At 52.7% G+C, this 24,805-nt stretch overlaps 9 protein-coding genes across 9 annotated transcripts; 4 read left to right on the top strand and 5 right to left on the bottom strand.

The window, feature by feature from the left end:
- Positions 1-2,605: 2,605 nt before the first annotated feature.
- Positions 2,606-3,526, bottom strand: BJY04DRAFT_219057 (uncharacterized protein; the record flags this gene model as incomplete). Its single annotated transcript, XM_073716480.1, has 1 exon — positions 2,606-3,526. One exon carries the CDS (start codon positions 3,524-3,526, stop codon positions 2,606-2,608), a length of 921 nt encoding a protein of 306 aa, XP_073570399.1.
- Positions 3,527-4,213: 687 nt separating this feature from the next.
- BJY04DRAFT_208003 (MDR family MFS transporter) lies at positions 4,214-6,413 on the bottom strand (the record flags this gene model as incomplete). The annotated part of the gene is made up of 8 exons (XM_073713932.1): positions 4,214-4,645; positions 4,752-4,912; positions 4,976-5,479; positions 5,539-5,610; positions 5,661-5,859; positions 5,910-5,961; positions 6,012-6,088; positions 6,168-6,413. 8 exons carry the CDS (start codon positions 6,411-6,413, stop codon positions 4,214-4,216), a joined length of 1,743 nt encoding a protein of 580 aa, XP_073570400.1.
- A 319-nt stretch (positions 6,414-6,732) lies between these two features.
- On the bottom strand, positions 6,733-8,876 carry BJY04DRAFT_191050 (fungal specific transcription factor domain-containing protein). The gene is made up of 4 exons (XM_073711584.1): positions 8,137-8,876; positions 7,861-8,091; positions 7,530-7,816; positions 6,733-7,479 (listed from the first exon to the last, which is right to left on the bottom strand). Exons 1-4 carry the CDS (start codon positions 8,823-8,825, stop codon positions 6,806-6,808), a joined length of 1,881 nt encoding a protein of 626 aa, XP_073570401.1. The 5' UTR covers positions 8,826-8,876; the 3' UTR covers positions 6,733-6,805.
- A 791-nt stretch (positions 8,877-9,667) lies between these two features.
- BJY04DRAFT_219060 (uncharacterized protein) lies at positions 9,668-9,952 on the bottom strand (the record flags this gene model as incomplete). The annotated part of the gene is made up of 3 exons (XM_073716481.1): positions 9,668-9,703; positions 9,758-9,823; positions 9,875-9,952. 3 exons carry the CDS (start codon positions 9,950-9,952, stop codon positions 9,668-9,670), a joined length of 180 nt encoding a protein of 59 aa, XP_073570402.1.
- Positions 9,953-12,183: 2,231 nt separating this feature from the next.
- On the bottom strand, positions 12,184-13,316 carry BJY04DRAFT_71852 (uncharacterized protein). The gene is made up of 4 exons (XM_073720929.1): positions 13,117-13,316; positions 12,891-13,068; positions 12,494-12,843; positions 12,184-12,446 (listed from the first exon to the last, which is right to left on the bottom strand). Exons 1-4 carry the CDS (start codon positions 13,195-13,197, stop codon positions 12,222-12,224), a joined length of 834 nt encoding a protein of 277 aa, XP_073570403.1. The 5' UTR covers positions 13,198-13,316; the 3' UTR covers positions 12,184-12,221.
- A 1,156-nt stretch (positions 13,317-14,472) lies between these two features.
- Positions 14,473-16,362, top strand: BJY04DRAFT_71881 (uncharacterized protein). Its single transcript, XM_073720930.1, has 4 exons — positions 14,473-15,030; positions 15,077-15,501; positions 15,551-15,720; positions 15,771-16,362. The coding sequence occupies exons 1-4, from the start codon at positions 14,706-14,708 to the stop codon at positions 16,084-16,086; spliced, it is 1,236 nt and encodes a 411-aa protein (XP_073570404.1). The 5' UTR covers positions 14,473-14,705; the 3' UTR covers positions 16,087-16,362.
- Positions 16,363-17,042: 680 nt separating this feature from the next.
- Positions 17,043-19,308, top strand: BJY04DRAFT_228246 (cytochrome P450). The gene is made up of 3 exons (XM_073718798.1): positions 17,043-17,107; positions 17,154-18,260; positions 18,312-19,308. The coding sequence occupies exons 1-3, from the start codon at positions 17,057-17,059 to the stop codon at positions 18,660-18,662; spliced, it is 1,509 nt and encodes a 502-aa protein (XP_073570405.1). The 5' UTR covers positions 17,043-17,056; the 3' UTR covers positions 18,663-19,308.
- Positions 19,309-21,481: 2,173 nt separating this feature from the next.
- Positions 21,482-22,842, top strand: BJY04DRAFT_71921 (uncharacterized protein). The gene is made up of 3 exons (XM_073720931.1): positions 21,482-21,737; positions 21,784-22,677; positions 22,767-22,842. The coding sequence occupies exons 1-2, from the start codon at positions 21,555-21,557 to the stop codon at positions 22,555-22,557; spliced, it is 957 nt and encodes a 318-aa protein (XP_073570406.1). The 5' UTR covers positions 21,482-21,554; the 3' UTR covers positions 22,558-22,677; positions 22,767-22,842.
- BJY04DRAFT_71922 (uncharacterized protein) lies at positions 22,843-24,783 on the top strand. Its single transcript, XM_073720932.1, has one exon. It carries the CDS (start codon positions 23,038-23,040, stop codon positions 24,526-24,528), a length of 1,491 nt encoding a protein of 496 aa, XP_073570407.1. The 5' UTR covers positions 22,843-23,037; the 3' UTR covers positions 24,529-24,783.
- The last annotated feature ends 22 nt before the right edge of the window (positions 24,784-24,805 follow it).

Below are 24,805 nucleotides of genomic sequence, written 5' to 3' on the forward strand. Positions count from 1 at the left end.
ATACAGTAGATATCAAGAGACTACCTAGTAGAATACATACATAGAGGTCGTCGGCAATGTTTCTATATTATGTATACCAACGATATGCTCAACTGGATCGAGGATAGTACAACTCTCGACCAGTACTCAGTTGAACTGAAAGACCTCCTTGAGAGCACTGCAGGCGTAGGTATCTTCCCTTCCGTCGAGGATTTGCATTGCCACCAGCGTCGGGTCGTCGTCGTTGGTTTCTGCTAGACATATCCCTTCTGGCGACTACAAAGACGATCCTTGAACGAAGAGGGGGGGAAGATCAAATCGACTCGAGACTCATTCATGCACCTCCATGCAAGCCTACTGCACGACATAAAGCCACCCGATGGTCCAGACACTGTAGCCCGTCGCACAGAATCTCGCCCTGAGACCGGGCATCAAAGAGTAACAATGCGCTCTCTACCATCTCGAAACGTATCTTTCTTTGGTGCTCATACGGATACAATGGGTTCATACTTGATCGACGACAAAGCGTGGTAGTACACTTGGCGCCACGGGGAGAAGGTCAATGGAAGGGGTACGTTGGTTTGAAGGCGATAACACGAGTCGGTGTATGCTCTTTGTGCGCGTTTCAAGGAGGCTAGGTCTGGTATAAGAAGATATTTAAGTACCTTTCTCCCACTCGAAACAAAACATTGAACTTGAACCTGGACTGGATTCTCAGAAATCGACACCAACTAGTTCTACCAACAAGTCTGCCATAGCACACTCAAAATCAACCCAACCAGAATCAACCACAACCACAATCGACCACAACCACAATCAACCACAACCACAATCAACCACAACCACAATCAACCACAACCACAATCAACCACAACCACAATCAACCACAACCACAATCAACCACAACCACAATCAATATAATCCGCCAAAATGGTCTTCGTCTACAACGAGCTGTACTCTTCCCAGAACCCCATCTCCGTCTCCTCCCTCGGCTTCTACGACCCCTTGTCCTCCACGCCCCAGGAGCCAGACTCGACGCCCGAGCATCAGGATGATACCGCCGCCGTCGAGCTCCTGGAGCTCTCGAGCTCGCCTCGGAAAGTCCTCGCTGAAGCTAGGACTGAAGCCAAGACGGAGACTGAGAATGAGACTGGCGACGAGGAGAAGATGGCGATGGGGACGATTCTGAAGGATCCCTTCTTGGAGAAGAGGGAGCGGGAACAGGGAAGAGAGAGGGGGAGAGGGAGGGGAAGGGGACGAAAGTCAACGCCCAAGCCGTATCTCAAGCACGACTCGGCATCGGAGAAGGTTGTTGCGGCGTCGGCGTCGGCGTCCACGTCAGCCTCAGGGTCAGAGCGGAGCTCAGCCTCGGGTTCGAAGCCAAGTTCAGAAACCGATATTGAGAGTGAGAATGGCACGGACGCGGAGTATGACTTCTGCCGCACCGCGAACGTGGACATGGACGTTGGGCCTGAGATGCGGCAGCTGGAGAAGCAAAAGAACCGCAGCACCAAACAGCCCCGGAAGCAATCCAAGGGGAAATTCGTCTTCGTCCACCGCGAGCCCACAAGCACGAACACTAACTCCGCGCAGGCAGAGGTGGTGCACAAACCGAGCAAGAAGCGCAAAGCGATAACGTCCCCGACTCGTTCAACCTCAACCCCACTGCTCCCTCTTACAGCGAAAGGAAACGCGAAGACCAGCACGCCGAGGCCAAAGTCAAAGCGCAAGCCTAGCAAGGAACATGAACAGGAACAGGACCAGACCCGATCACACGCAAACGAAAATGCGAACGCGCGCCCCTCCCCCTCACCATCATCATCCGCATCCGGAGACGAAATCGCCGGCGCGACCTTCTCCTCCGTCGCCAACGTAACAACCTTCCTCCGCCGGAAGGGCCGAATCGAAGACGACAAGCCGCGCAAACTCCTCACCGAGATGTCGCGGCAGGAAGCGCTGACCGAACTGAAGGAAGCCCGCGCGCAAGCCTGGGAACTGAAGCTGAGAAACAGCCAATACCTACACCGAGTCGCGGACGCGAATCAGCAGATCGACATTGCAAACACGCAGCTGGACCACGCAAGGGCGATAAAACGGGACTTGCGCGCGGCGGAGAAAACGATTGAAGCGCAGGCGTCTCGGCTGTCTGAGGCTGAGGATGAGATTTCGATGTTGAGGCGACGGTTGGTGGCTGCGGAGCGGGAGAACCAGCATCAGAAGATTCAGTTGGAGGGGTCGGAGAAGACGGTTTATGTGATGAATGCGAATCTGCAGACGGCGAGTGCGAAGGCGATGCAGTTGCAGGAGGCGTTTGCGCTGCTGCAGAGGGAGGTTCTGGAGTTGAGGCCTTTGGTGAGGCAGGTTGATGCGAAGGAGAGGATGATTAAGAAGTTGGAGAGGGAGGTTGAGGGGGTACGGAGGGCGGAGGGCGGAGGAGAGGAGTTGGAGGGCGTTTAGTTGGTGACTAGCTTCGGGGGTTGGGGTCTGGTTGTATTTGTGTTGTCTTGCGCGGTGGTTTGGGGGGTAGATTTTATTGTATTAGGAGGTCATAGATGTTTGGAATGTTCGTTCATTGAATGTTTGTATCTCTGATTTTCATTCAGCATGTATGGGGCAGCGTTAGAAATCAATCATCATCCTCATCAGGATCATACAAATCCAGATCAAGCGTTGCTTTCGGTTTCGGTGGCGGCGCTCCAACCACCCCAGTCGCAGCCGAGCCAGCATTCACGGCCGCCCTCGCAGCCTCATTGACCCTCACAGTATCCTCGCCCACCGGCGCAGGCACAACCGCATCCGCAACACCAACCCCCTCCGCCTCGCGAATCAACCTCTCCACCTCCTGGTCAGGATCAAACCCGGGCCGCCCCTCCGCCGCAGCAAGCTGTATCTGCCCCATCAAGCCCAGGCGTATACGGTCCTCCATCGGATACGGTAGCATATACACCTGCCGCGTCATATCCGCCGACTCATCCAGCCAAGACGTAGCCTCCTTCGTAACAGCCGCAACAGGCTCCGCATCGGGCGTGCCACCGTTCACGCCGGTCATCTCTGTATCCTGCCCTATTTTCCTCGTCTTACCTGCCGCCGCATCCGCTGCCGCTTCGTGGTTATATTTGCTGATACGCCGCGCAAAGTCGAGGAGGAGTTTGTAGTCGATTTCGTTCCTTCGTCGTGAGCCTCGCAGTTGTGTTCCCTCTCCACCGTCCATGTTCGTGTCTTCCTCGAACTCATCTTCATCTGAACTATCCGACTCGTCGCCGCACGTCTCCCTTATATCCTTTTCATACCGTACGACCAAGCGGACGATATCTTTGACCCGATCTTCGAGAGATTGTGCCTCGGCGCGTAATTGCAGGATCCGCGCGTGGTTCGCCTGGTGCTGTTTCAGCGTGTCGATTGTGGATGAGAGGGTGTCGTCGGCGGAGAGGAGGTTCAACGCTGCGGCTGGGGCCCCGGAGCCTGTGGGTGTTGTTGTGAGGGTTCTGATTAGGGTGTTGAGGTTTGTTTCGAATGTGGAGAGGGCGGTTTGGAAGGTTGTGTTCATTTTGGAGATTTGGAGGGGTGGGAGGTGTTGTTTGTCGTGTGGCGGTCGCAGTATTGGAATTGGGAGAATCGTGGGATCATGCGGCGGATAGATTGAGAATGGTATTATTTGAAGTAAGAGAATTGACAGAGCTTGGGAAAAGGAGGGGATTTAGTAGACAGAGAGCGGACCTGAAGCTCTCGCAAGGTCCACTGGATGGATATGCGCACGTGACTACAATATGGCCACGTGATAGCAGTTATCTGGATGCCCCAGGCGGCAGTTAATGCCTCAGGCAGAACAGAAAGCATGCCCTACCTGTATGGCCGTCTACTCCCTCCGACAGCACTAAACTTGTGCTTCTCCGGCCCAGTGGCGTAATGTCCCGTACTTGTACCCTTGGTTTTTTTGTTAGCCTGCGAAAACAAGCTCGAATGAATTCCAATGGAAGCTTATCCTGGGCAGCTACGCTCCACCATGTAATTTACAAGCGGGAAGGTATTAGTTAGACCACATAACGGTTCCTGTGACAATGATCTCAGTTTAATGTATGGACCATAGCACCGTGTATCAAAATAGCTGTAAAGCAGTATAGTTGAGACGATCATCATTCGTTAACAAAATTAGTCTATGTCTTTGTATATGTGAGTGTAGATTCTCTAAGCATATCCCGTACATCCTATTCCCTCCCTAACCCCCTCCCTCCCACTAAACAACCCCCGCCTCCTCATCCCCAACCTTCTTCTTATCCCCAGCAGGCGCCGCCACAGCTACGCCATCCGTCGATTTCTTCCTCAAATCAACCCACCCCAACCCCCAACTGGCCCCAAACTGCAGCACCGACAACGCCGCCAGCAAATAAAACACCCACCCCACACTCTCACTGTACCCCCTCAGCACTCCCCAAAGTTCATCTGCGCTCATGCCCAGCTCCCTGAACCCCGTTGCGCCAGCGGCGATGACATCGTTGGGGTCAATTGACGGCGCGTACACGGGGATCTGCGACTTCAGGCCCTCGGTGAAGATCACGGAGGACACGGCGAGGAAGATTGACCCGCCGAATGTTTGGCTGAATGTTAGGATTGCCATGGCGGTTGAGACGTCGTCGGGGGAGATGTTGTTCTGGACGGCGAGCATGGGCTGGATATCTTGTTAGACGGAGTGCATTGTAACAGAGGAGGCCCTCGGGTTGAGGGAGGGAGGGAGGGAGGGAGGGAGGGAAAGAATAAAGAGAGAGTTTACATACAGGCTGTGTTGTCATTCCTCTACCCAGACCAAGCAGAATCTGATACCCGGCCCACGCGGCCGTTGATGTCGTGGGCGTGAGCAGAGTCAGCAGCCCTGCACCGATAGCAGCTAGCACAGCGCCGACGAGAGCCCAGGGGAGGTAGAAGCCTAGCTTTCCAACTATATCCCAGTTAGCACCCCACACTCCTGGTTTAACAAGAAAGGACAATGATGAGAACTCACTAAGAACCCCACTCGTCACAGCCGCAACAAGCTGCGCCAGGATCTGCGGCAGGAGATCAACCCCCGAAATAAGCGGCGAATGATCCCTCACAGCCTGGAAGTAGATCGGCAGGTAGTAAGCATTCACCATCGTGACGCCGAACAGCGCCGCCATGGTTATGTAGCTGCTATATGCGATCCTGGGCGTGACAAGGTGGAACGGGATCATTGCGTCCTTTCCTTTGTGGTATTCCCAGGCGAGGAAGACGAGTGCTGTTGCGCCGCCGCCGACGAAAAGGCCGATGACGACGGACGAGGACCAGGGGTATTCGTTTCCGCCGTATTCGAGAGCGAGGAGGAGCATTATTGCTGCTGGGGCGAAGAGGACAAAGCCGATTAGGTCGAAGGATTTGTGGAGCGTTGGGAGGATGGTTAGGGCTGGGGGTTTGATGCGCTGTTCGGGCATGCGGGTGAAGAGGAGGAGGATTGCGATGAGGGCGCCGATGGGGAGGTTAATGTAGAAGCCTGTTATAGCCATATCATATTAGTCGTGGAGAGAGGTTCAAGGTGTGAGAGGGACGTACACCATCGCCAGGTCGAGTAAGTGGTAAAGGCACCGCCGACGAGGGGGCCAAGGACGAGACCAAGTTGGGAGACTGCTTTGTTAGCTTGGTTTATAGAGGTCAAGTGCAGCAGCGTCACTCACGTCCCATCATAATCCCAATCAGCGCAGGCCGTTTATGCATTGGCACCGCACCAGCAATAATCGTCAACGCTCCATTGACCATCCCCGATGTACCCATGCCCGCGATGGCACGGCCGACAATCAACATCTTAGAGGAGTTCGCGACGCCACATATGAGAGAACCGAGTTCAAACAGAGCAAAGAAGCTAAGGAAGACGATCTACATCTCAGTTAATCTCGTGCTTCAGGACTGGTTAGGAAGTGCAATACCTTCGACTTAAAATGCGTATAGAACTTCCCAGTCAAAGGTTGCAGAGCACAGCTAATATCGTCAGTACCCAGAAATCGTATTCCATAAGAAGGGCACCATACCAAGCAAGTGTATACGCACTCCCATACCAAGCAACATCCTCCAGCGAGTGGAACTGGTTCGTGATTCTCGGGACGGCCTGTCCTCGTTCCAAGTCTGTTAGCCACTACCCTTCTAGGCACCACCAGGTATCACTCCCATTCCAAAGGGTAACGCACCGTCGCAATAATCGACGTATCCAGCAACATCAGAAACACAACCAGCGTGACACCTGAAATAACAAGGAACAACGGGATCCCACTGAGCCATTCTTCCCCTGTAGGCGAGGTTCCTTCGCCCAAGGCAGAAGTTGGGCTGTCAGTAGTCGATTTGGGCGCATTCTCTCCAGCTGTCGCAGTTTCTACCTCTCTCTTCTCCTTGCTCGAAAGAGATAGAGAAGAGCGCGAGGTACTCATGACGCTCATGTCAGCCGATATATCTTTCTCGTGCGCAACCGGTAAAGAGCGTTCGTCTCGGGGGCTCATGGTGTGCATATGGATCGAATGTAACAAAACCGAGAAACAGCCGCCAGGCCAGCTCTTAAATCTAATCTGATAATCCCTGAATCATTATTTTCTATTTCAAACCCGACGGGCTTAAGCAAGCCCCGTATGGGCAGCTCTCCACACTCCTCGACACTACATCCCGGCGATTATCTCCGGGCGGGATTGGGCCAATTCCGTCCCTTCTTAGTATGACTCGTGCTCTTTTCGCTCGACTTACTTTGTACTCTTCGTCTAGGTCTTACGTGGCATTGACTCATTCATTAGGTATCGAGGATGATTATTAAAACTCGCTATACGCACCAAAACTCGATCTAATTCCCCCAAAGCCCACCCCCGTACAGCGGGAAATCCGTCAGCCAAGCTACATCCTGCGCCGAGAGCCAAGTGTCGACAAGCTCTTGGTCAAAATCTTGTGGCTGCAGTTGCATTTGCAATTGCGCTTGGTTTTGTTCTTGGGTCTGGGCCTGAGCGACCGGTGGATTGGCCGCTGTTTGAGGCTGAGCCTGGTTTTGAGCTTGAGGCGTCAACTCTGGTAATTTAGCCGCCCACGTCGCTCTCAGCCCGTTCAGCACTCGCGATGCGCCGGTGAAACAATCGAATTCTCCTTCCCGCGCATTCGGGTCGTTCTTTATTCCTAGTGTGGTTGGTACTTGGGCCATTTTGTCGGCGACGCGCTGCGTTGTGGCGAGGATGTCGAGAGTTTGTCGGACGGCGGCGAGATCCCAGCCGGGGTATTCGAATGTGGAGAGTCGGAGGAGGGCGATTAAGGAGTGTGCTGTCGGGAAGAGCATTGTAGATGGGAAGTAGGCGAACGCGGTGTCGGGGAGGGTGAACAGGATTGAGAAGCGGGCTTGTACGGCCGAGAGGCATGTGGCCAATTGGTCGAGGCGGGTGAGGGAGAAATCGTCGGTAGATGTGGAGGGCTTTGTCATGGCCAGTTCGTAAATTGCCGTTTCGGCGTGATGTAGGTGAAGAGTTAGAGTTTCTAGATAGTGTCAGCGGTGATGGTCTTGGGTGCTGTAGACGGTGGCTCACTGTTCTGGGCTAGCTCGGGGGGAATCGAGGTTCGGATATTGTCAATCTGCGCTTGCAGTCCTTTGATGTAGAAGGATATTGGTGCTTTTGCGGAGTCGCGATCTTTGATCCCGTCGCAGTCCGAGCCGAGGTCGGTGATTATCTTGTCGACGACCAGCTGTGTTCGGACGAGATTAACCAGCAAGGCATCGCCCGGGACTTCGTTTGCCTGCGCCAGGATATCTAGACACTCTGACATATACGGCGTCCATCGGAGGGAGTCGCTTCGGCCCAGAGTGTGAGAGAGGCTGGATGATTAGAAACTGTATAGCTAAAAAGACAAGATACTCACGCAGAGCTCACGAGAAAACAGCTCACGACAGCCCTTCGCTCGTCCATTGTCCGGACCAGCGATACCCATGGTTTGCAGGCCGGGCCCGGTCCGATTTTCATGAACTGCAAGCCGGGCATGTCTGGTGAAACCGGGGGCGGCCTGTTCAGCCCAATGTCCATGACCAGACCGGCCAACATCTGCATGTACGGGCCGAGAGAGGCCTTTCGTGGCTGACACTCGAAACCAACCCTACCGGGTCAGTATACCTCATTATGACGGAGAAAGTATGCTCACCATGTCAAATAGGTTAAAACCCCGAGCAACAAATCAAGACTCCGCTCGCAATTCACCAGCAACGCCTGGGCAGCCTTCGATTTAAGCTCCGTATGCAAAGCATATCGACGTGGCGTGTCCTTGCAATACAACGTGACCATACAGTGCCACAAAAACGGGTACTGCGACTTGATCGTTTCCGGATTGGTGTTAGGCGGGATATACATAAATGGCAGCGAGGGTAGCCTATTCAGGCGAAAGCTGTCCAGTACTTCATAGTCCTCTGTACGAAGATTAAAGACGTCCGGCAGCCTCGCCTCAGCTTGAGGTACATTCGCTAGTGTCGGCTGCGGCTGGGGATGCGTTTGCGACTGTGGAGATGCGTGGGAAGTACTGCTAAACCCCGAATCCGATAAGGGGGGGTCCGCCGGGATTGAGCTTGGCTGTGCTGTTGCCTGAAGCAGGGAGGTAAGTTCATCGAGTCTCCGCTCCAACTGAGCTGTCTTCGCAGCAGCGGAGCTGCGGACAGGGTTCATTTTCCGAGTCCGTGGTGCCGGTCGACAGTCTCGGTTTAAGCGACGGCATCTACAGTACGTCGTCAGTCCTTGTCCGTGTCCGCGTCCGTCAGTTGGAGAAAGACGTGCCTTGCACAGCTGCCACCTGCTTCTGTGATGAGACACTTGCATTTTGCCTGTGCGCAACCGGCACATGCGCGGCCGTATGCAGCAGTGTTCCAGGCATGATCCATGATCGGGGTTGAGTTGAATCCCTGGGCGGATTTGGGGAGATTCGGGGTTAAAAGAGCGGCGGTCGGGAAAATCGTCCTTTCGCGGGTCCGGAGCGGGGTTGGTCGAATCCCGCCGTCACCATCATGACACGCCTCACCAGAATACGAACCTCGCGTTAGTTCGAGGATTCGGGATGGAAAATACGAGGTGGTATGATCGGAAAACCTTGGCCGTTATGTCAGAGATTCAGTAACTGCCACGGGCTGGCTGTACTTGGGAATCCTTGAGGTGATGCCTACCCTGTTGGGAAAAATATACATTCAACATTCTCACTCTTGATCTGGGTCAAGCTACGTGGCAGTAACCGATGAGTGTTGAAGCGGGATAAGAAAGTAACTGTAGGGGAGACCAAGAAGGAATGATCCAAGGTAATCAGATTGTTAGGCATATGCTGACCATGGTAGGTTATGGGTTAACATTGTGTTAGAAGAAAGAAGGACCGACAACAAAGCGAAATACTGCACTTGGGCAATTTATGGATCTCTACGCAGATGACATGATTGTCTACAATTGACGCAAGCCCAGGGGCAGCTGATTGGGGTTTGGAACCCAAGGTAGTTCTCGCGCTGCCTACGACATTGTCTTCATCGCTGTCTACCTCAGGTGATTTAAAACATATCCGAAAAAAAAACATCGTGATTGACCATGTACAAAGACAGCAATATATACGAATCCCGAATGAGAAGTCTCCTACTGACCCCGAGGCAAAAACCAATACTAACAATACTGAGAACACCCGCGGCCGCTAATCCATCACAGATGATCTATTTGCACACACCTTGGCTGGCGTGGACGTCTTGCTGTGAGATTGTTAGATCAAGACCAAATGAGTCGACATGATGAAAGAGACTTACGATACAGATGCCGGACTGGCAGACGCCCATCTTTCCATCCTTTGTACAGGCTGCACCAGGAGCGAGCTGAAAAAGATTAACTATCTGTCATGTCGATATCGCAGGTCAAGAACTCACTGTCTTAGCCTTAGCCTGAGCAGGCATGGCCATGGCAGAGCCGGCAAGGGCAAGAGTGGCGATCCAGAGGAACTTCATTGCTACAATAATGAAAGGTAAAGAACGTGGTTGATTGAGTTGAAATAAGGAGTGGTCTGGTTGGAGGTGGAGAGAATGATGGAATTGAAAGCATCAAGCACGAGCAGGCCAGAAGAGCAGTTGAGCTTTATATTTCGTCTCGATAGTCAGACAAACGCTGTATCGATTGCCACTGCGTCCCCTTTTCGAGCCATGGTTGAGCTCGTGGCGGACGCGTTACGCAAGTCCTCGATAGTCGCGCCAACCCTGGTGATGATTTTCTTTGAGGCCCGGTTTCGTGCCTGGATGGCTGATTCAAGGAGGAAATTATTAGCGGGAACTAACTCGAATTGTTCGGGTTAACGCTGGATCGACGCCCAGAAGGCCCGTTCTCCGGATTATCGAAAGAGCCCCTGAGGGTGCTGTCCACTTGATGGCTCCCCACGTTTCGGAGTATTCACAGATTTCATGTGTTGAGGCCCTTATTCAAGTCCTCTGCAGCAAGTTCAACCTCCAATTCCACGGTGAGTTGGTGTTTTGTTGCACTAAGCTAATTTTCCTTTCAGACTGGAGCCCCAGGTTTGGAAGGCATAGTTCCGTCAGGATCGTCCTTGGCGCCGATCTCTCGCCTATGGTCACACTGTCAAACGAAGTCCCTCCTGAGTGAAATGGGATTGAGGCTGGACTTGCTCAAACATCAAGTATTGAATTTTGAGATCACCTCGGTTCTTGGGGCACTCGGAGACATTCAACATCCGTGCTACCCATGCCCATGCAAGCAAAGAAAAGAGCAAAGGAACGAGTTGGATGTGGCGTAGGAGCTCCATCAGGTTCGCATATCAGCAGACGGGAACCCTTAGATGTTGATAGCGAGTTTACTCTGCCGTGAATGGAGAATGGCACCTAGACCCGCCCCCATATTTGACAAACCCTCCACCACCTGCAAATTCCAGGCCTTCTCTATCTCTCCATTGCTACACTAATCAAGCTTCTGGGTTCTGAAGGACATTTTTCACCAAGTCCAGTTCGCAGAGTGATATCCCCATCCACCTCCAGAGAGGTTTAGCACTTGTTTGCAAGACAGCAGTTATTTCATGGTTGACACTCAAACTAAAAACTTGAGCCCGGGGAACGGGATCAGATTCCACTCCCGTCCTGTCATCTCCAGCCCTACCTAGCTTTCTCAAGCTGTCATCATTAGAGCTTCTTGATTTCATCCATGGTACTTCACAACCCGCTTCCGGAGAGCGATATCCAAGGACGGCCGACATATTCCACATATTCACCGGGCATATTTTGCTTAGGATGACAGTAATTAGTGTAACTCCATGTAGTATGGTTGATTTGACTTGCAGAGGAAAAGCGATGACATAAATATAATATATACCTAATAAATTATTTAGCAGCAGCAGCTTCTCCTCATGAAGTGGTAATGTTTCAAGCGATAGGATCTGGGCCATCTCAGTGTGCCTCTCTCGCTTGGTTATCGATGTTCCGTCCTTCCCGAGTCTGGCCTGCACAAAGACTTGGCGATCCATGGATGACGACGAGGCATGTGAATCACTATTCCATGGATCTCTTGAGCCGTCATTCTATCCTATTGAAGCGCTCGTTCACAGCCCAGTTCGGAAAAGCGTTCCGACCGACCTTCTGGACGGACATGTCGCGCGAAAAATCGATGATGTGTATTGTTGTATCTATACCCATCGGAAATCGCGGCCCTCTACCATGTTCACTATGCGCTACGAAGCTGGCGGAACCCTGATGTCGTTATGTTGGGCTTTCCCTACGTGCTCAGCTTCAAGATAACCAAGATTATGTGCGTTTGCACAGACTTTTGAGCGCTACGACTGAAAGTGGGACTTATATTCTGGAGAAAAGAGGCCTTATATGCCAGAAGAGATTCAATCCGTGTAGCAGGAGTATCATGGCTTGAATAAGACAGCGGTGTGCAACTCAATTGGCATGAAGAAGGATATCATCCTGGAATGGGTAGGTTGACAAGGCGAGGGAGGCCGCAAAGGCAACGAGTCGGGTGAATCTGTCGTTTGTTTCAAGAATCATCGCCTCGTAATAGTCATAGCTGGTCTTCTACTACTCTTCGTCTCTGTAGAAAAAGGTAAAGAATGGATCTCTGAATTATTATCGACCGGTAAGTGTATCTACTAATGGTCGTACAACTACCCATGATAACATATACATTAGGGTCCAATAGGAATCATCCACCATACATCATTAGCGTAAGCATTGTGCCGGTTCACACCAGCGCGTCATGTAAACATTATCATAATTAAAGAACGAGGAAAGCAGCGAGGCCAAGGGCACCGGCAGCACCAGTCGGGAAGGCCATACGAGCAGCAGCACCAGTGGGGGCATCAGTAGGCTCGTCGGTAGCGCCAGAGTCGTCAGTAGAGTTACCGCCGTCGGACGTCGAGTCGGGCTCATTGGTTGTGGAAGTTGTGGTTGTGAGCGTAGTGGTGGTAGCAGGAGTCTGAGTGGTCGCAGTGGTTGTAGACTAGACGAATTAGCAACGAGCGAATGGTACATGAGAGAACATCATACCGGGCTAGGAGTGGGAGATCCGCTGGTGGCAGGGCCGGTGGATGTAACTACGGTTGTGCTGCCATCGGAGCCCACGACAGTTGAAGTAGCGGTTACGGCGTCCGTGGGGTTCTCGCCGGCAGTGCCGGTGGAAGTAACTACGGTTGTGCTGCCATCGGAGCCAACGAAAGTTGAAGTAGCGGTTCCGGCGTCCGTGGGGTTTTCGCCGGCAGTGCCGGTGGAAGTGACAAGGGTTGTGCTGCCATCGGAGCCCAAGACAGTCGAGGTAGCAGTCACAGGGCCAGAGGCGGGACCAGTGGTAGAAGCCGTGGTAGGATCCGCGGTAAGAGTAAGGTCACCACCAGAGTCGCCTGTCGATGTCAGTTACGCTAACGCTGCTAGATCGGAGAAGACAAACCAGGGCATTGTTCCAGAGCGGCCGCCAGAACGAGACTGGCATCATCGTCAGAGCAAGCCTCCCGGGTGCAGTCGCGAATGCCGAATCTGTAGTCGGGAGTCTCACAGAGGCACTCGAGGTCGCCGTCGTCGCATCCGAGACCTTCAGCCAGAGCGAGCATATTGCTAAGACACATGTTCTGCGGGAGTCAGTAGGCGATCACGAGAGAGAGAGTCAGAGAACGCACTGCACAGTCGCTGACGGTCAATTGAGCGCGGGCGATGCCAACGGTGGCCAACAGAGCCATGGGAAGTGTAAAGGACTTCATTGTGTGGTGGGTATATGAGAGGACGGTATTTTGTATGAAGCTTTAAGAGTAGAACGATAACAACGAAAGCGCGCAAGCGACTAGCGAGAAGATGTTGAGAAGACGATTGGAAGAGAAGGAGAGAAATGTCAAGTGAGGTGCAGGGAAAGCAGGGACCCTTTAAGCGGCAGTCACAACACAGCAACAAGTCAACAAGTCAACAAACCGGATCGTGGCTTCCACAACATCTTCACCGGGTCTACCAGACCACCGCACTTTCTTTTCTTTTTGGTTACTCCCAGATCTCCCCATGACATACACTCTCACAACGTCATTGGATGGAGTCGCAATAGCTTCAGCTTGCCTTGCAGACCCGCACGAGCTCTGGACCTCTGCCATTGCTCTGGCCACGATCGGATCCACCGAAAGCCAGCGTTGTGGAGGGACGATTCCAATTCAAGCTATCACAGGGCAAGGTTAGCTGCAATCAGTCACGATGATCGCACTTATTCAAGAGCTAGCTTGAAGACTAACTGCCAGCAGGAAAACTGTGCAACCCAGCTACGTCAATCCCTCCGTCATCGCGCTCGCTGCCCAAGTCTCGCACACTCTCCTCGCATCATGTCTTCACCGAACCCACTCAAATTCTCCTTCCATGCGTCACTCGACTCTTCGTCCCGTTGCTATCGATCAACCCAGCGAAAAAAGCAACCCGCATAACGGAGGAGAGAGAACGCGATGTTGATGTTGTTTCTGGGCCTGACCGCCGATCGGGCGATCGCTCTCGGAGCCGACCAGCCACAGTTTTTTGGGTTGAATAGTGGCTGGGCCCAAAGGATTCCCGCCCCGCTATTTCACACTATTGCCTCGCTGCTCGTGGATGAAAAATAGGGCTTGATCGAGCGACTGATGATGTATGCGACCGGACTGAAGAAGAAAGCCTAGGATGTCGCTTGTCGCATCGTATCCCGCACAGACACACTCGATGATTCCCGGATGGCCTGTTGATTTCCCGCCACCAGCGCAGCTGAGATTCAGTGGCACCGAATGAAATAGCAGCATTCAAGTGCGACCAGAAAAAGTGCCGGTCGCCCTCTTCGGCAGTGGCTGGTATCGATCACAAATGTGAGCTCTCAGGGCCGACAATTGCTCGTGCGGTAGACCGGTACGGAATGTGCCTGGGGTGCCTGTGTTTTCGTGGGTCCTGGGTTGCACCGAAATACATAATCGCATCAACACAGCTCATCCGCCATATTGAATCACGAGAAGATTCGCAGCCATCAAACTCGGACACAACCGTTTGTTAAGCTTGATATCAAGACTATGAATGTACCAACTCCATCCAGGTCAATGTTGGAGATTTGGAGTCATTGCTGAATGGAATCTGATAGCGAATGAGAATGGCGGGGTAGATAAGCGACTTGGAGAAATCGTGTCCGAGATCCGTCCCGCGTCCGAGCCCATATCCGACTGCCCATATCCGCCTATATTTTCATCAAGAGAGTTGGAGAGCAAGGCAGTACTGCAAAATGTCGTCAACATCTCTTCCATCTGCTCCTTTGGTCGAAATTTCATCGAATGTCGCTCTGCAGCCGCCTCTCTCGCGATGCGGGCGCGGACCGGGGCTAGTCCTGATCAGGCCGAGCAGCCATGCTGATTATCAGACGAAAAACCAAAGCCTGGATCCGGAACCGGTGCTGAAGTGGGCTGAAGAGAGCTTTGCCGTTGCAAGAGTATCTCTCAGCTCGGAGATAAGTGGGAGCCCGGCGTCCGTTTCTGATGTGCTGGGAAAGGCAGTCGACGCGCTAGTGTCATTGCCCGAGTGCGACGGTAAAGAGCAGTTTGGTCTATTAGGTTTGTGATCTGCGAGATGTAGTAGATCTCTTCTGATTATTGCTAGTGTATGGCTCTCAGGCTGAATATGCGTCGACGTTTGGAGAAGTCCTCGCCGCAGCTGTCACTGAGTCAGGGAAATTCGCAGCAGCCGTCTACTTTGATGTCTGGAGCACACCGGATTTGCCTAGCTTGGTGCATTTCGCCGTCTCAAAGCCGGAAACACAGTCCCCAGCTTCTACGACGCTGTATTCCTACCCCGAGGTCGCGTCGTCAGGGTTCATTGTCCCCGGACATGTTGACTTTATTTATGCTTCGGCGGGCGTTTCCCACACTCGTTCTCTGGGCTTCTTCAAGAAACATCTGAATGGTCCGTTCTTTGACTTGGAGAAAATTTGGGATGAACACACCTATTACGAGTTTGACGACCGATCAGTCGAGAAGACCATGGCGACGATGGTGCAGGAACCTTATGTCAACCATGTTCCAACCGTGAGTGCGGTTTCTGTGGATGAAACATACAAGACACTGACATTTGTAGCTGACCGGTGGTATTGGACGAGCCCGCTTGAGCAACTTCTACCTAAATCATTTTATTTTCAACAACCCCGACGACACTAAGCTCGAGCTTATCAGTCGGACGATAGGCGTGGACCGTGTGGTGGATGAGTTCATTTTCTCCTTCACTCATACAAAGGTTGTTGACTGGCTGTATGTACCGTCGATATTTGACAAATGGAGATCTGCACTAACCGCGATAGACTGCCCGGAATCCCTCCAACCGGCAAAGCACTTCGCATCCCCTTCACCTCAGTGGTGAACATCCGTGGAGACCGCCTTTACCATGAACACATTGCGTGGGACCAAGCGACTGTTCTGATCCAGCTCGGCCTACTACCAGAATACCTACCATTCCCATATCCGTTGGCTGACGGCCGACTGCCGGGCCCCGGAAAGCGATTCGAATATCGTGTTCCTGCGGCAGGAGTTGAGACTGCAGAGAAGCTGGTGGATGAACATACTGTTGCGTCGAACGGGATGTTCGAGTTTGCGGTCCGCGAGGTGGATGACAATTGAGCGGTTGTGTCAGCGTTTGAGTTATCGCCGATCCTTGTCTATATGCGCGTCATAGGTAAGCCATAACCCGGACGCCTGAGCCGACGAACATATTATGCTTTGCAAAACAGGTCAGGAGGTGTAGATGGTAGCACAGACTGTTTGTAGGCTGCGCAGCCCAGCACTCCGAGCATTATCCTTATTTCATCCCACCTTGCGTTCGGTCTATCCTTCTCTAACGGAGACCTCATTTTCCTGAGACAAATTCTCTGGTTGGGCCTTTTTCGGCATCATATTCCCTCCGCGCGTGCTACAGCTACTCGGCCATTGCTCCGTCGGATTCAGCAATTCTACCTGTAAGAGATACTAAGAGGGCAGTACTGTGACAGAGAATAAGACAGTGATTCCGCGGATTGAATTTCACCAAACTCCAACTAGCACAATGGCAACATCCATCCACACCCGGTAAAAGGGGATGGAGTGGATTTCCATGTATGGTGGCGTGATCGAAATTCTTAACAGCGCCAGTCCATCGCAACAGAGTTGCGGCGTTTCGGGGCTGTGTCACTCGAGATGGAAATATACTCCAGCATCCACACGGCTCTCGTAAGACTACCTACCGGTCCCAAGAGCATCAACCCCCAGATGGGTGTGGAGGAGCCTATCATGTCGCATTTGATTATAATGCAAAGTGTCATGGGCCTTTTCAAGTGCGCTAGTGGATGCTCGCAGATTTTCTACCCTCTCACTGTCGAGGACAGAAATGCGCCAATCCAAAAGTGCATGCAGTCTTCGACGTTGGCCTCGTGTTGGACCAGTCTCTTGGTCACAATGTTGGGAGACTGAAGTTAATGAGAGCGGGAAAAAGCAAAGGGAAGGAATGATGGAGGGGATGACGAACAAAGAACATGCTCCTTCATATAGCTAGCACCTTCTTTCCTTCCTTTATCCATCCATCTGCCAGCTTCCTGCCCTGTCGTCGTCAGCGATTATGGCGAGCTACCCTGTCTCACTCGCTACAGCTGTGCTCGGAGTCCTTGCAGTATGTTGTTGCTTCTAGCCTGATAAACTGACCACTGACAATCTAGTTGCCCGTCCTCAGGATTATCTACAACCTCTACTTCCACCCGCTGTCCAAGGTCCCTGGTCCTCCCTCATGGGCCGCCACTCGTTTCCCATATAGTCTCGCCTTGATCCGCGGCACGATTTTGCAGCAATTTCAGGATCTGCATGTGAGATACGGCCCTCTCATCCGCGTTGCTCCAAATGAGGTGACTGTCGCCCATCCCGATGCCTACGTGGAAGTCTTCCAGCCGAGTAAGACTAGACCGTACTTTCCGAAGAACCCAATCTGGTGGGCGCCGCCTGGTATACCGGACTCCATCACTGCCACCAACGATAGAGAGAAGCATGCGCGCATCCGTCGCTTGCTCGCCCCGAGCCTAACAACTCGCGCCATCCGCGATCTCGAAGGCTCGGTGCAGAAATATATCAATCTTCTTGTGGACCGATTGTCGGAGCTAGCCAAGAGCCAGGAAGACAATATCGCAGAGGTGGACATGGGACCGTGGTTTAACTATACGACGTTCGATGTCTTTGCTGATGTCGGCTTCGGGGAGTCCTTTGACTGTCTACAGCACTCCAAGTACCACCCGTGGATTGAGTTGACGTTGACTAGCGTCAAGTATGGCGCCTATGTCTTCCCCACGCGTTTCCATCCGCTCATAGAATCTATCCTCCAGAAGCTCATTCCGCCATCCGTGAACCAAATGCGTGCGGACTATCTCCAACAAGTCGCGGATCGGGTTCGGCGTCGCTTAAATTTCGAATTCCAACGGCCGGACGTCATGTCCAGTTTTATTGGCAAGGATGGCACGACATTGCTGCCTATGGAGGAGGTCACCTCGAACTTCCTTACCCTAGTTGTTGCGGGGAGTGAGACCACAGCTACTGCATTGACCGGAACACTTCTGTACCTGCTGGACAATCAGGAGATCCTCCACCGGCTCAACACCGAGATCCGGGACTCTTTCGAGTCGTTCAGCGATATCACCTTCGACGCCGTCCAAAAGCTCTCGTACCTCAACGCCGTACTCCAAGAGGGACTCCGCCTCTGCCCTCCAGTACCGTGGTCAGGAGGCCGCATCGTCCCAGAAGGTGGTGAAACAGTCTGCGGAACCTGGATTCCTGGCGGCGTAAGTACATGCACACAGAGCAAATGTCCGAACTAACATTGAACACAATAGACCTACATCTCAGTCCAGGCTTACACCATCCACCGCGATCCTACCCTCTTCCACAAATCCACCACCCTCATCCCGGACCGCTGGCTCCCAGATGCATCATCCAATCCCGACTCACCATTCTTCAACGACCACCGCGACTCCGTCCAGCCGTTCCTTGTTGGGCCGCATGCGTGTATTGGGATTAATCTCGCCTGGGCTGAGTTGCGCACGATCCTGGCGAAGTTGGTTTGGAGCTTTGATTTTGCGGCTGGTCAGGGGGAGAATGTTCCGTGGGAGGAACGGAAGACTTATTTTCTTTACGAGCGGAAGCCGGTGCATGTGAGGATTAAAGTGCGGGAGGGGGTGATGTAGGTGTAGGTGTAGTCGGCTCTAAGTCTGTCTCTTTTTGGTTTCTAGCGCAACAAGTACCGCGAGTCATGATATGTCGTCTCTTCGCGACAGAATGCCTTTCAGGAGCCTCGAGCGCTGATAATGATAATCACCTTTCCATCCACGATCTTCTCTTCGTTCATTGTCTTCGAAACCCATGTTTCCAGCTACCTGGTCATGAGAAATCGCGTGCTTTGAGATGCCATCTCGGCCAAACAACTCGATTGGTCTACATCGCCCAGGATAAAAATTGTTTGTGTAGCCTTGACATAACATATCTACCTCCTCACCTCCAGACTTTTGATAGGTAGGTGGGACTCCTCAACATCACAGCTGGTCGTTCTCGGTAATCTCTTCCAGGCACCGACCCTTGGAAAGCAGAAGCTGAGGAGAGATGCAAATACCGAACGAAGGGGCTCATGCAGGTACCTACAGGTACCTACAGGTGCAGCTACAGGTGCAGGTGGGGTGGGGTTTACTGACACCCACTCCGACCGAGATACCACAACATCTTGCCTTGTCTCGTTTCTTTCTTCCTCTTCATCTTCTTTTTCTGTCTGGATGCCTTTCCTTCAATCTGCGCCCTGGGCTTCTGCTTGCTATTCCGGTTTTCTGGATAATTTGACAATTATATTCATGTTGGATCTTCGAAATCTGCTGTTTAGTTTGATGTGATATCCTTGGAAGATTCTGTCGGGTATAGAAAGCGCCGACGAGGTCAATTGGGTCTGAGGCTCTGGGCTGAGTTAATCCAATGGATCTAAAATTCAAAAGTGCGAAGAAGGGTCGCTTGTGTACAGTGGATCAAGGCCGTGTCTGCTACGATAGGATATTGAAGGGTTCTCTGTCTGGTATGATCAGTCAATATAATTGGCTAGCGACTTCAGCTTCAAGAACCGGAGGCTCATTATATCTTTAGGTTTATGCTTTCGAGGCCCGCTACGGCTGCCCTGCCTGGTGACAGGAGCGACTCGGATCTTGTTGGTCTAGACCTGTGGCAGCTAGCGTGACAAGCATTTGTATAGGTACCTGGTACTCTGGAACCAGGATTTTTTTCAGCCGTCCAGTAATGCAGTGCAAGTGTATATAGAATTTTCAACATGACGGTCGGGATTCAGTAGGGCAGGAGATCAATCAATTGGCTGATGCAGTTGAGCGTCTAGCTCTAGACGGCAGTTACCATCCGTGCAGGCCGTCAGCCTCCTGGCATTATTGCGAACTACTAGCCTCGTCAAATTGAGTCGGATGGAGCCGCTGTCGCACCATGTTTGAGATTGTTCCAGAGGTTCTTCGGTGGCCGCGGAGTCCGAGGCCGAGGCATCCATCTTTTCTGACACAGTCGTGTCGCACCAAATCTCCCCATCGTGGCAGTGCTGCGTGCATGCAAAGTTCCAGCTTCTGGCAGGCCCGGCCGAGTGACAGCCCGAGACTCGAGAGGGAGGACCGTGACAGTCAAACGCAATGAGCCCAGACGGTTTGGCAATCACAGTGCATTTCCCCAATCCAGGGTCTTCTCGGTAAGAACTGCCAAGATGGCCGTAAGCATGCATCCCATTCCATCGCCCCTCGGCGGAGGCTGAGCTGGCGAACCCTGTCGAACGAACATCTTTCCCTTTGAGAATCTCAAGGTGGTCGAGTCATGTCGAGAGTGTGATGGGATCAGAGCGGTTCTGTGGTTGAGTCGGCGATAAACGATGTGCTGGCGGCTCTGGGCGTCCGGCCAGTTCGATTTGCGATCGGTGGTCTGGGAATGGGCATGGTCAGTCAGATTATTTATCAGCCTGGATATCTCACAAGAGGGCGAAATCAGCCAACTTCGTTCGAAAAGAAAGGGTGAGCGCATTCTTGGGCTTTTGAGTCTGACAGTGACAGTAATGCACCGAGCACGTTGACTCCCCAAATTGCGGCACAGTGAGCGTACAGATGCACCATGCCAATGATGAGTCCCTGCAGTCTACCCCGCTCGTAAACGAGAATCGAGGACCCTTGTGCGAGGTTGTCACTCGACCGCTTTGAAGACGCGATGTCTCCTGCTCGAGGCAATGAGGCAATCCTGACCGAGTCAATCGGATAGACCCGGCCTTTGCGTGGCGCTCCAGCTTCCACCACTCAATCCATGGAGTTACATTTCTAGATTTCACGTCGCAGGCGAAATCAACGATGATAGTTGCGGCGGATGTATGCGTGATTTGATCAGCCAATTAGTGAGGGTCCGCGGAGAGACCAAGCATTGTCGATGGAGATCACCACAGAATTAACATGCCCCTATTTCAGTCAACGCCATGTGGAAGCACACTGACCTTCTCTCCGACCGGTGTATTTTCCCGACTGGAACAGCATCCGAGATTCAGCAGTTCTGATCTTCATCTGGACAGTCATATCCACGTAAGTGAGACAAATTGGCTGGCTGAACTGCAGGCAGAAGCATTCAGACCGAATCCACCTCCTCCACCTCGGAGTCCACATTGGGGATAACCTCACGGCCAAGCTTTAGTCAAACAGCAATTGAGTGAAACGTGGATCGGCCTACCGAAAAATTACCGGAACAGGCCTCAATAGGGCCAAAAATAGCTGCCCGGACTGAGACATGAGCAGTCAAACCTTTCTTCTCGCTCACAAAGAGCCGGTCGGATTGGAGCATGCACTGCCCTGACGAATAACGATCAATAGGCAGCCGTGATAGCTCTCTGCTGGCGTACCCTGCATAGCTTGGCTCAGGAACAAGGGTCTGCTACTCTGGTGACTCTCCGACTGATCATTATTAGCTTGAGCCTCGCTTTATATTCCCTCTGTCGCTCTTTCCTTTCTTCCTTTCCATTTCAGCCTTTCTGACTCTCCCTCACGGTATAACTCCCTCAATTTGGTACACACACCATGCTGCGACAATTGCTCTCCGTTTCTGCGCTCTGCCTGAGCCTCGTCTCAGCAGAGGCTTTTGACGGCTTCCCCGTGCCTGCACTGTCGGTCGTTCCGCAGCCCTACACCCTCAACCTGTCCACCGCCGAATGCGCTTTCTCCTATAGCGATTGCTCCAACTCTCTCCCAAATTCTTTTCTCGTGAGTTTATTACAGTAGTTTCGTTGATGACTCCTAACGCAGACAGGAAATCTCTCTCTCAACCAAACATGACACTCTCCTTGCCAACAACGACCCCGTCTTCCCCCCTCCCATCCCCATGAACTTCAACGCCAAACGATCCTGGGCCTCTGCTCCCGATAATGTCCCGATCGCCTACTCCCTCGACATCGAACCCTTGTCACACCACGCAAGCGCTGTCATCGGAGACCTCTACCGCCTGAAGCTCACCCTCGTTGACCTGCAAGGTCGTCCTGCCACAGACAGCCCGGTTACGATCGGCTTGGTCCGACGCGCCGGTGGTGATCTCGAAATCATTGACCTCGAGCAATCTGAAATCCCACGTTATCACCACGAAATCCTGCGGAAGCTGGAAGGAAAGAACCGCAGTTGGTGGCGCATGGAGACGTGGAAGTCCTACTATGTCACCTATCTCAATGAAGAGACGAAAACAAAGACGTGCGACGACACTATCCAACTCACTGATGGGTCTATCGATGTCCGTGTTGTCTCCAAGTGTCGCGACCATCAGCAGCTTGAGGACTGGACTCACTGCAGGCACTTTATGCGCCATGTGCGGAAGGCGCTTATTCCTGGGCTCCTGGGTCTGAGTGCTTGCATTGTCGCTTGTCTAGTTGGCTTTGTTGTTGGAAAGGTTATTGTTGAGGTTTACTACTACTTCTACGAGCGACGGGCCCCGGCTGATGTGGAGGGTGGTGATGAGAAGGCAGTTCTGTCCGAGAAGCAGCTCTTGATGGAGCACTATGCCCACCCAGCGGACACCCCTCCGTATTCGTTATGATTTTAGAGTACATATACACTGTATAGACTAGACGCATCGTCGAATTGACCTGACTGATGAAGATTTACCTCTCGTTTCATATAACAAGGCTGGTGTCGTACTCCACAAGTACGTCTAAAAGTAAGTCTTCGATCCATGGTCCTCGCTGCCTATAATAGCTCTCTCACGGTCTCTTCATTGTATCTGAAACTGACCCTTTGTCCGTCCAGTCCATTCATCACCACACAAAGGCTCTACACCATCACCATGGAGCTGCCGCACATCCCTAGACAGAGACACCCCCTCGACGCCGTTCTCCTACTCTCTTCTTTTCGCATCATGCACGGTCGAAAATCTATACACTCGAAACATCTACAGCTCGCAAAGCAACACCTTTCAAAAGTTTATACACACTCGAAACTATAAACTCGAGCATCACCATACAGCCCACACCTATACAATCCAGCGCAGCGCACCTGCACTACTAACCGCCTCCTCAAAATGGGCAACTTCTTCTCCCGCGCCTCACAGCAACCAGCACCACCCCCCTCCGAATCCAATCCCCGCAAACGCTCCGCCCCCTCCTCTCCAGACCTCGAACCACCCCCGAAACGCCTCTCCCCCGTCCCCTCAGACTACATCATCGACCCGGCCCTCTCCGAACCCACTCGCAGCATCGCCCACTGGCTCGCCTACGGCGTCCCCACCCCAGCACCCCCAATAACGCCCAAAGAACAATTCTACGCCCCCTACCTCGCGCGTCGCGTCGCAACAACCCGCGCCCAGCTCGGCCTGCCCCCAATCGACACCGAGGAATGGTCGCAATCAAGCCTCGATTCCGTCTCCCTCCCAAGAGACGAAAAGGACGGATACAACCCGACCGGCAACACCGATCCAAGGAAAGAGAAGAAAACAATCCACTACACCGACCCGATCTTCCCGTCCATCCTGACCAGCCACTTCTACACATTCAGCACAACCATCGGCCCCGGCCCAGCCCAGACAGAGCTCGACACAATCAAGCTCCTCCTCGACAAAAAATACACCACGCCCACAGGAAAGGGCAACCCCTTCCGGAACCAAGCACACACAGAATCCACCCTCGCAGCCCTAAAAGGCAAACCCAAAACCGCCATCATCCGCGCTATCGGCGAGCTACTCGTCCCCTCCGCCTCCTCCGCAGAATGCACCGAGGAATTCGGCCCAAATTGGCTCCAGACCTCCGTCGCAGAACAATGGACCCACTCCATCTCCCTCCTCCAGGGCCTCCCCCCCTTCAAACAACCCCGGGACTCAGAATACGTCTATGTCCTCCCGACGCCGTGCCCAGAATACAGCGTCGGCTTCAACAGGAACAAGTTCTCCGCGGAGCAAAAGAAGAAAATCGATCCGTTTTTCGGGTGGGCAAGAGACCAGAGTTTCTTTCTCGGGACGAGTGAGATGGCGTTTCCGTTTCTTGTTAGTGAGGTTGTGTCGGATCGGAATGCGGGGAATTTTCTGGCCGCGGAGCGCGCGAGTGCGCAGTATATGGCTGTTGCTATGCGCGGCGTTGTGTATCTTTTTACGCTGGGGGGACGGGCGAGGGAGCTTGATGGGCGGGTGTTGGGGTGGTCGGTTGAGCATGATTGTGGGCTGGTGAGGGTTTTTGCGCATTATGTGGAGGTTGGTGGGGATGAGAATTCCGCTGTTGGTAGTGGTGGTGCTGGGCTAGGGTTGGGGATTGGGATGGGGATGGGGAAGGGCAAGGGGAAGGGTCCTGCGGGTGGTCCTGGTGGTCCGGATGCAGCTGAGAAGGTATACTATTACCGACACTTAGTTATGAGTGAGACTATCGATGGGAAGAACCGGTTTGATTGTTGGCGGTTTGTGATGGCGGTTTATCGCGAGTGGGTGCCGGGGCATTGGGCGTTTATTAAGGGGGCTGTGGATGATATTGGGCGTGGGTGGGTTGGGGAGGAAGGGGATGGGGTTGAGACGGTGAGACTGGGGTGATGTGCTGGTCATGTTCATATGGGGTAGATTGAGGTTGGTGATTGGTATAGACTTGTTGTATATTAGAGGTTATATCGCTTGTTGCTTGTTGCTTGGGATACCCGGGTGTTTGTTATAGATCTTGGTGTACTCTATCCATATTGGATTTCTGTTATACTACTACTTATATGGTCGTTGGACTAGGTATATACCCTCGTGGCAATCAGAGAATGAACTACTTGAACCAAAGGCCTGGAGGACAGCAGTAGATAGTCTGATCAACTTCACAGGGGGGGGG

Source organism: Aspergillus karnatakaensis, assembly GCF_047715665.1.
Source record: "Aspergillus karnatakaensis strain CBS 102800 unplaced genomic scaffold BJY04scaffold_29, whole genome shotgun sequence".
Taxonomy (NCBI): Eukaryota; Fungi; Ascomycota; class Eurotiomycetes; order Eurotiales; family Aspergillaceae; genus Aspergillus; species Aspergillus karnatakaensis.

What these genes read in the sequence shown, in the direction of transcription:
- BJY04DRAFT_191050 (XM_073711584.1), bottom strand. Translation starts at nt 8,825, where the DNA reads ATGTGCCGGTTGCGCACAGGCAAAATGCAAGTGTCTCATCACAGAAGC. An exon ending in GTTTTAACCTATTTGACATG is followed by an intron (nt 8,092 to 8,136) that starts GTGAGCATACTT and finishes CTGACCCGGTAG; the next exon opens with GGTTGGTTTCGAGTGTCAGC. An exon ending in CCCCGAGCTAGCCCAGAACA is followed by an intron (nt 7,480 to 7,529) that starts GTGAGCCACCGT and finishes GACACTATCTAG; the next exon opens with AAACTCTAACTCTTCACCTA.
- BJY04DRAFT_71852 (XM_073720929.1), bottom strand. Translation starts at nt 13,197, where the DNA reads ATGAAGTCCTTTACACTTCCCATGGCTCTGTTGGCCACCGTTGGCATC. An exon ending in TGACCGTCAGCGACTGTGCA is followed by an intron (nt 13,069 to 13,116) that starts GTGCGTTCTCTG and finishes TGACTCCCGCAG; the next exon opens with AACATGTGTCTTAGCAATAT. An exon ending in GATCTCCCACTCCTAGCCCG is followed by an intron (nt 12,447 to 12,493) that starts GTATGATGTTCT and finishes TAATTCGTCTAG; the next exon opens with TCTACAACCACTGCGACCAC.
- BJY04DRAFT_71881 (XM_073720930.1), top strand. Translation starts at nt 14,706, where the DNA reads ATGTCGTCAACATCTCTTCCATCTGCTCCTTTGGTCGAAATTTCATCG. An exon ending in AGAGCAGTTTGGTCTATTAG is followed by an intron (nt 15,031 to 15,076) that starts GTTTGTGATCTG and finishes GATTATTGCTAG; the next exon opens with TGTATGGCTCTCAGGCTGAA. An exon ending in ATGTCAACCATGTTCCAACC is followed by an intron (nt 15,502 to 15,550) that starts GTGAGTGCGGTT and finishes TGACATTTGTAG; the next exon opens with CTGACCGGTGGTATTGGACG.
- BJY04DRAFT_228246 (XM_073718798.1), top strand. Translation starts at nt 17,057, where the DNA reads ATGGCGAGCTACCCTGTCTCACTCGCTACAGCTGTGCTCGGAGTCCTT. An exon ending in CTGTGCTCGGAGTCCTTGCA is followed by an intron (nt 17,108 to 17,153) that starts GTATGTTGTTGC and finishes CTGACAATCTAG; the next exon opens with TTGCCCGTCCTCAGGATTAT. An exon ending in GAACCTGGATTCCTGGCGGC is followed by an intron (nt 18,261 to 18,311) that starts GTAAGTACATGC and finishes TGAACACAATAG; the next exon opens with ACCTACATCTCAGTCCAGGC.
- BJY04DRAFT_71921 (XM_073720931.1), top strand. Translation starts at nt 21,555, where the DNA reads ATGCTGCGACAATTGCTCTCCGTTTCTGCGCTCTGCCTGAGCCTCGTC. An exon ending in CTCTCCCAAATTCTTTTCTC is followed by an intron (nt 21,738 to 21,783) that starts GTGAGTTTATTA and finishes TAACGCAGACAG; the next exon opens with GAAATCTCTCTCTCAACCAA.
- BJY04DRAFT_71922 (XM_073720932.1), top strand. Translation starts at nt 23,038, where the DNA reads ATGGGCAACTTCTTCTCCCGCGCCTCACAGCAACCAGCACCACCCCCC.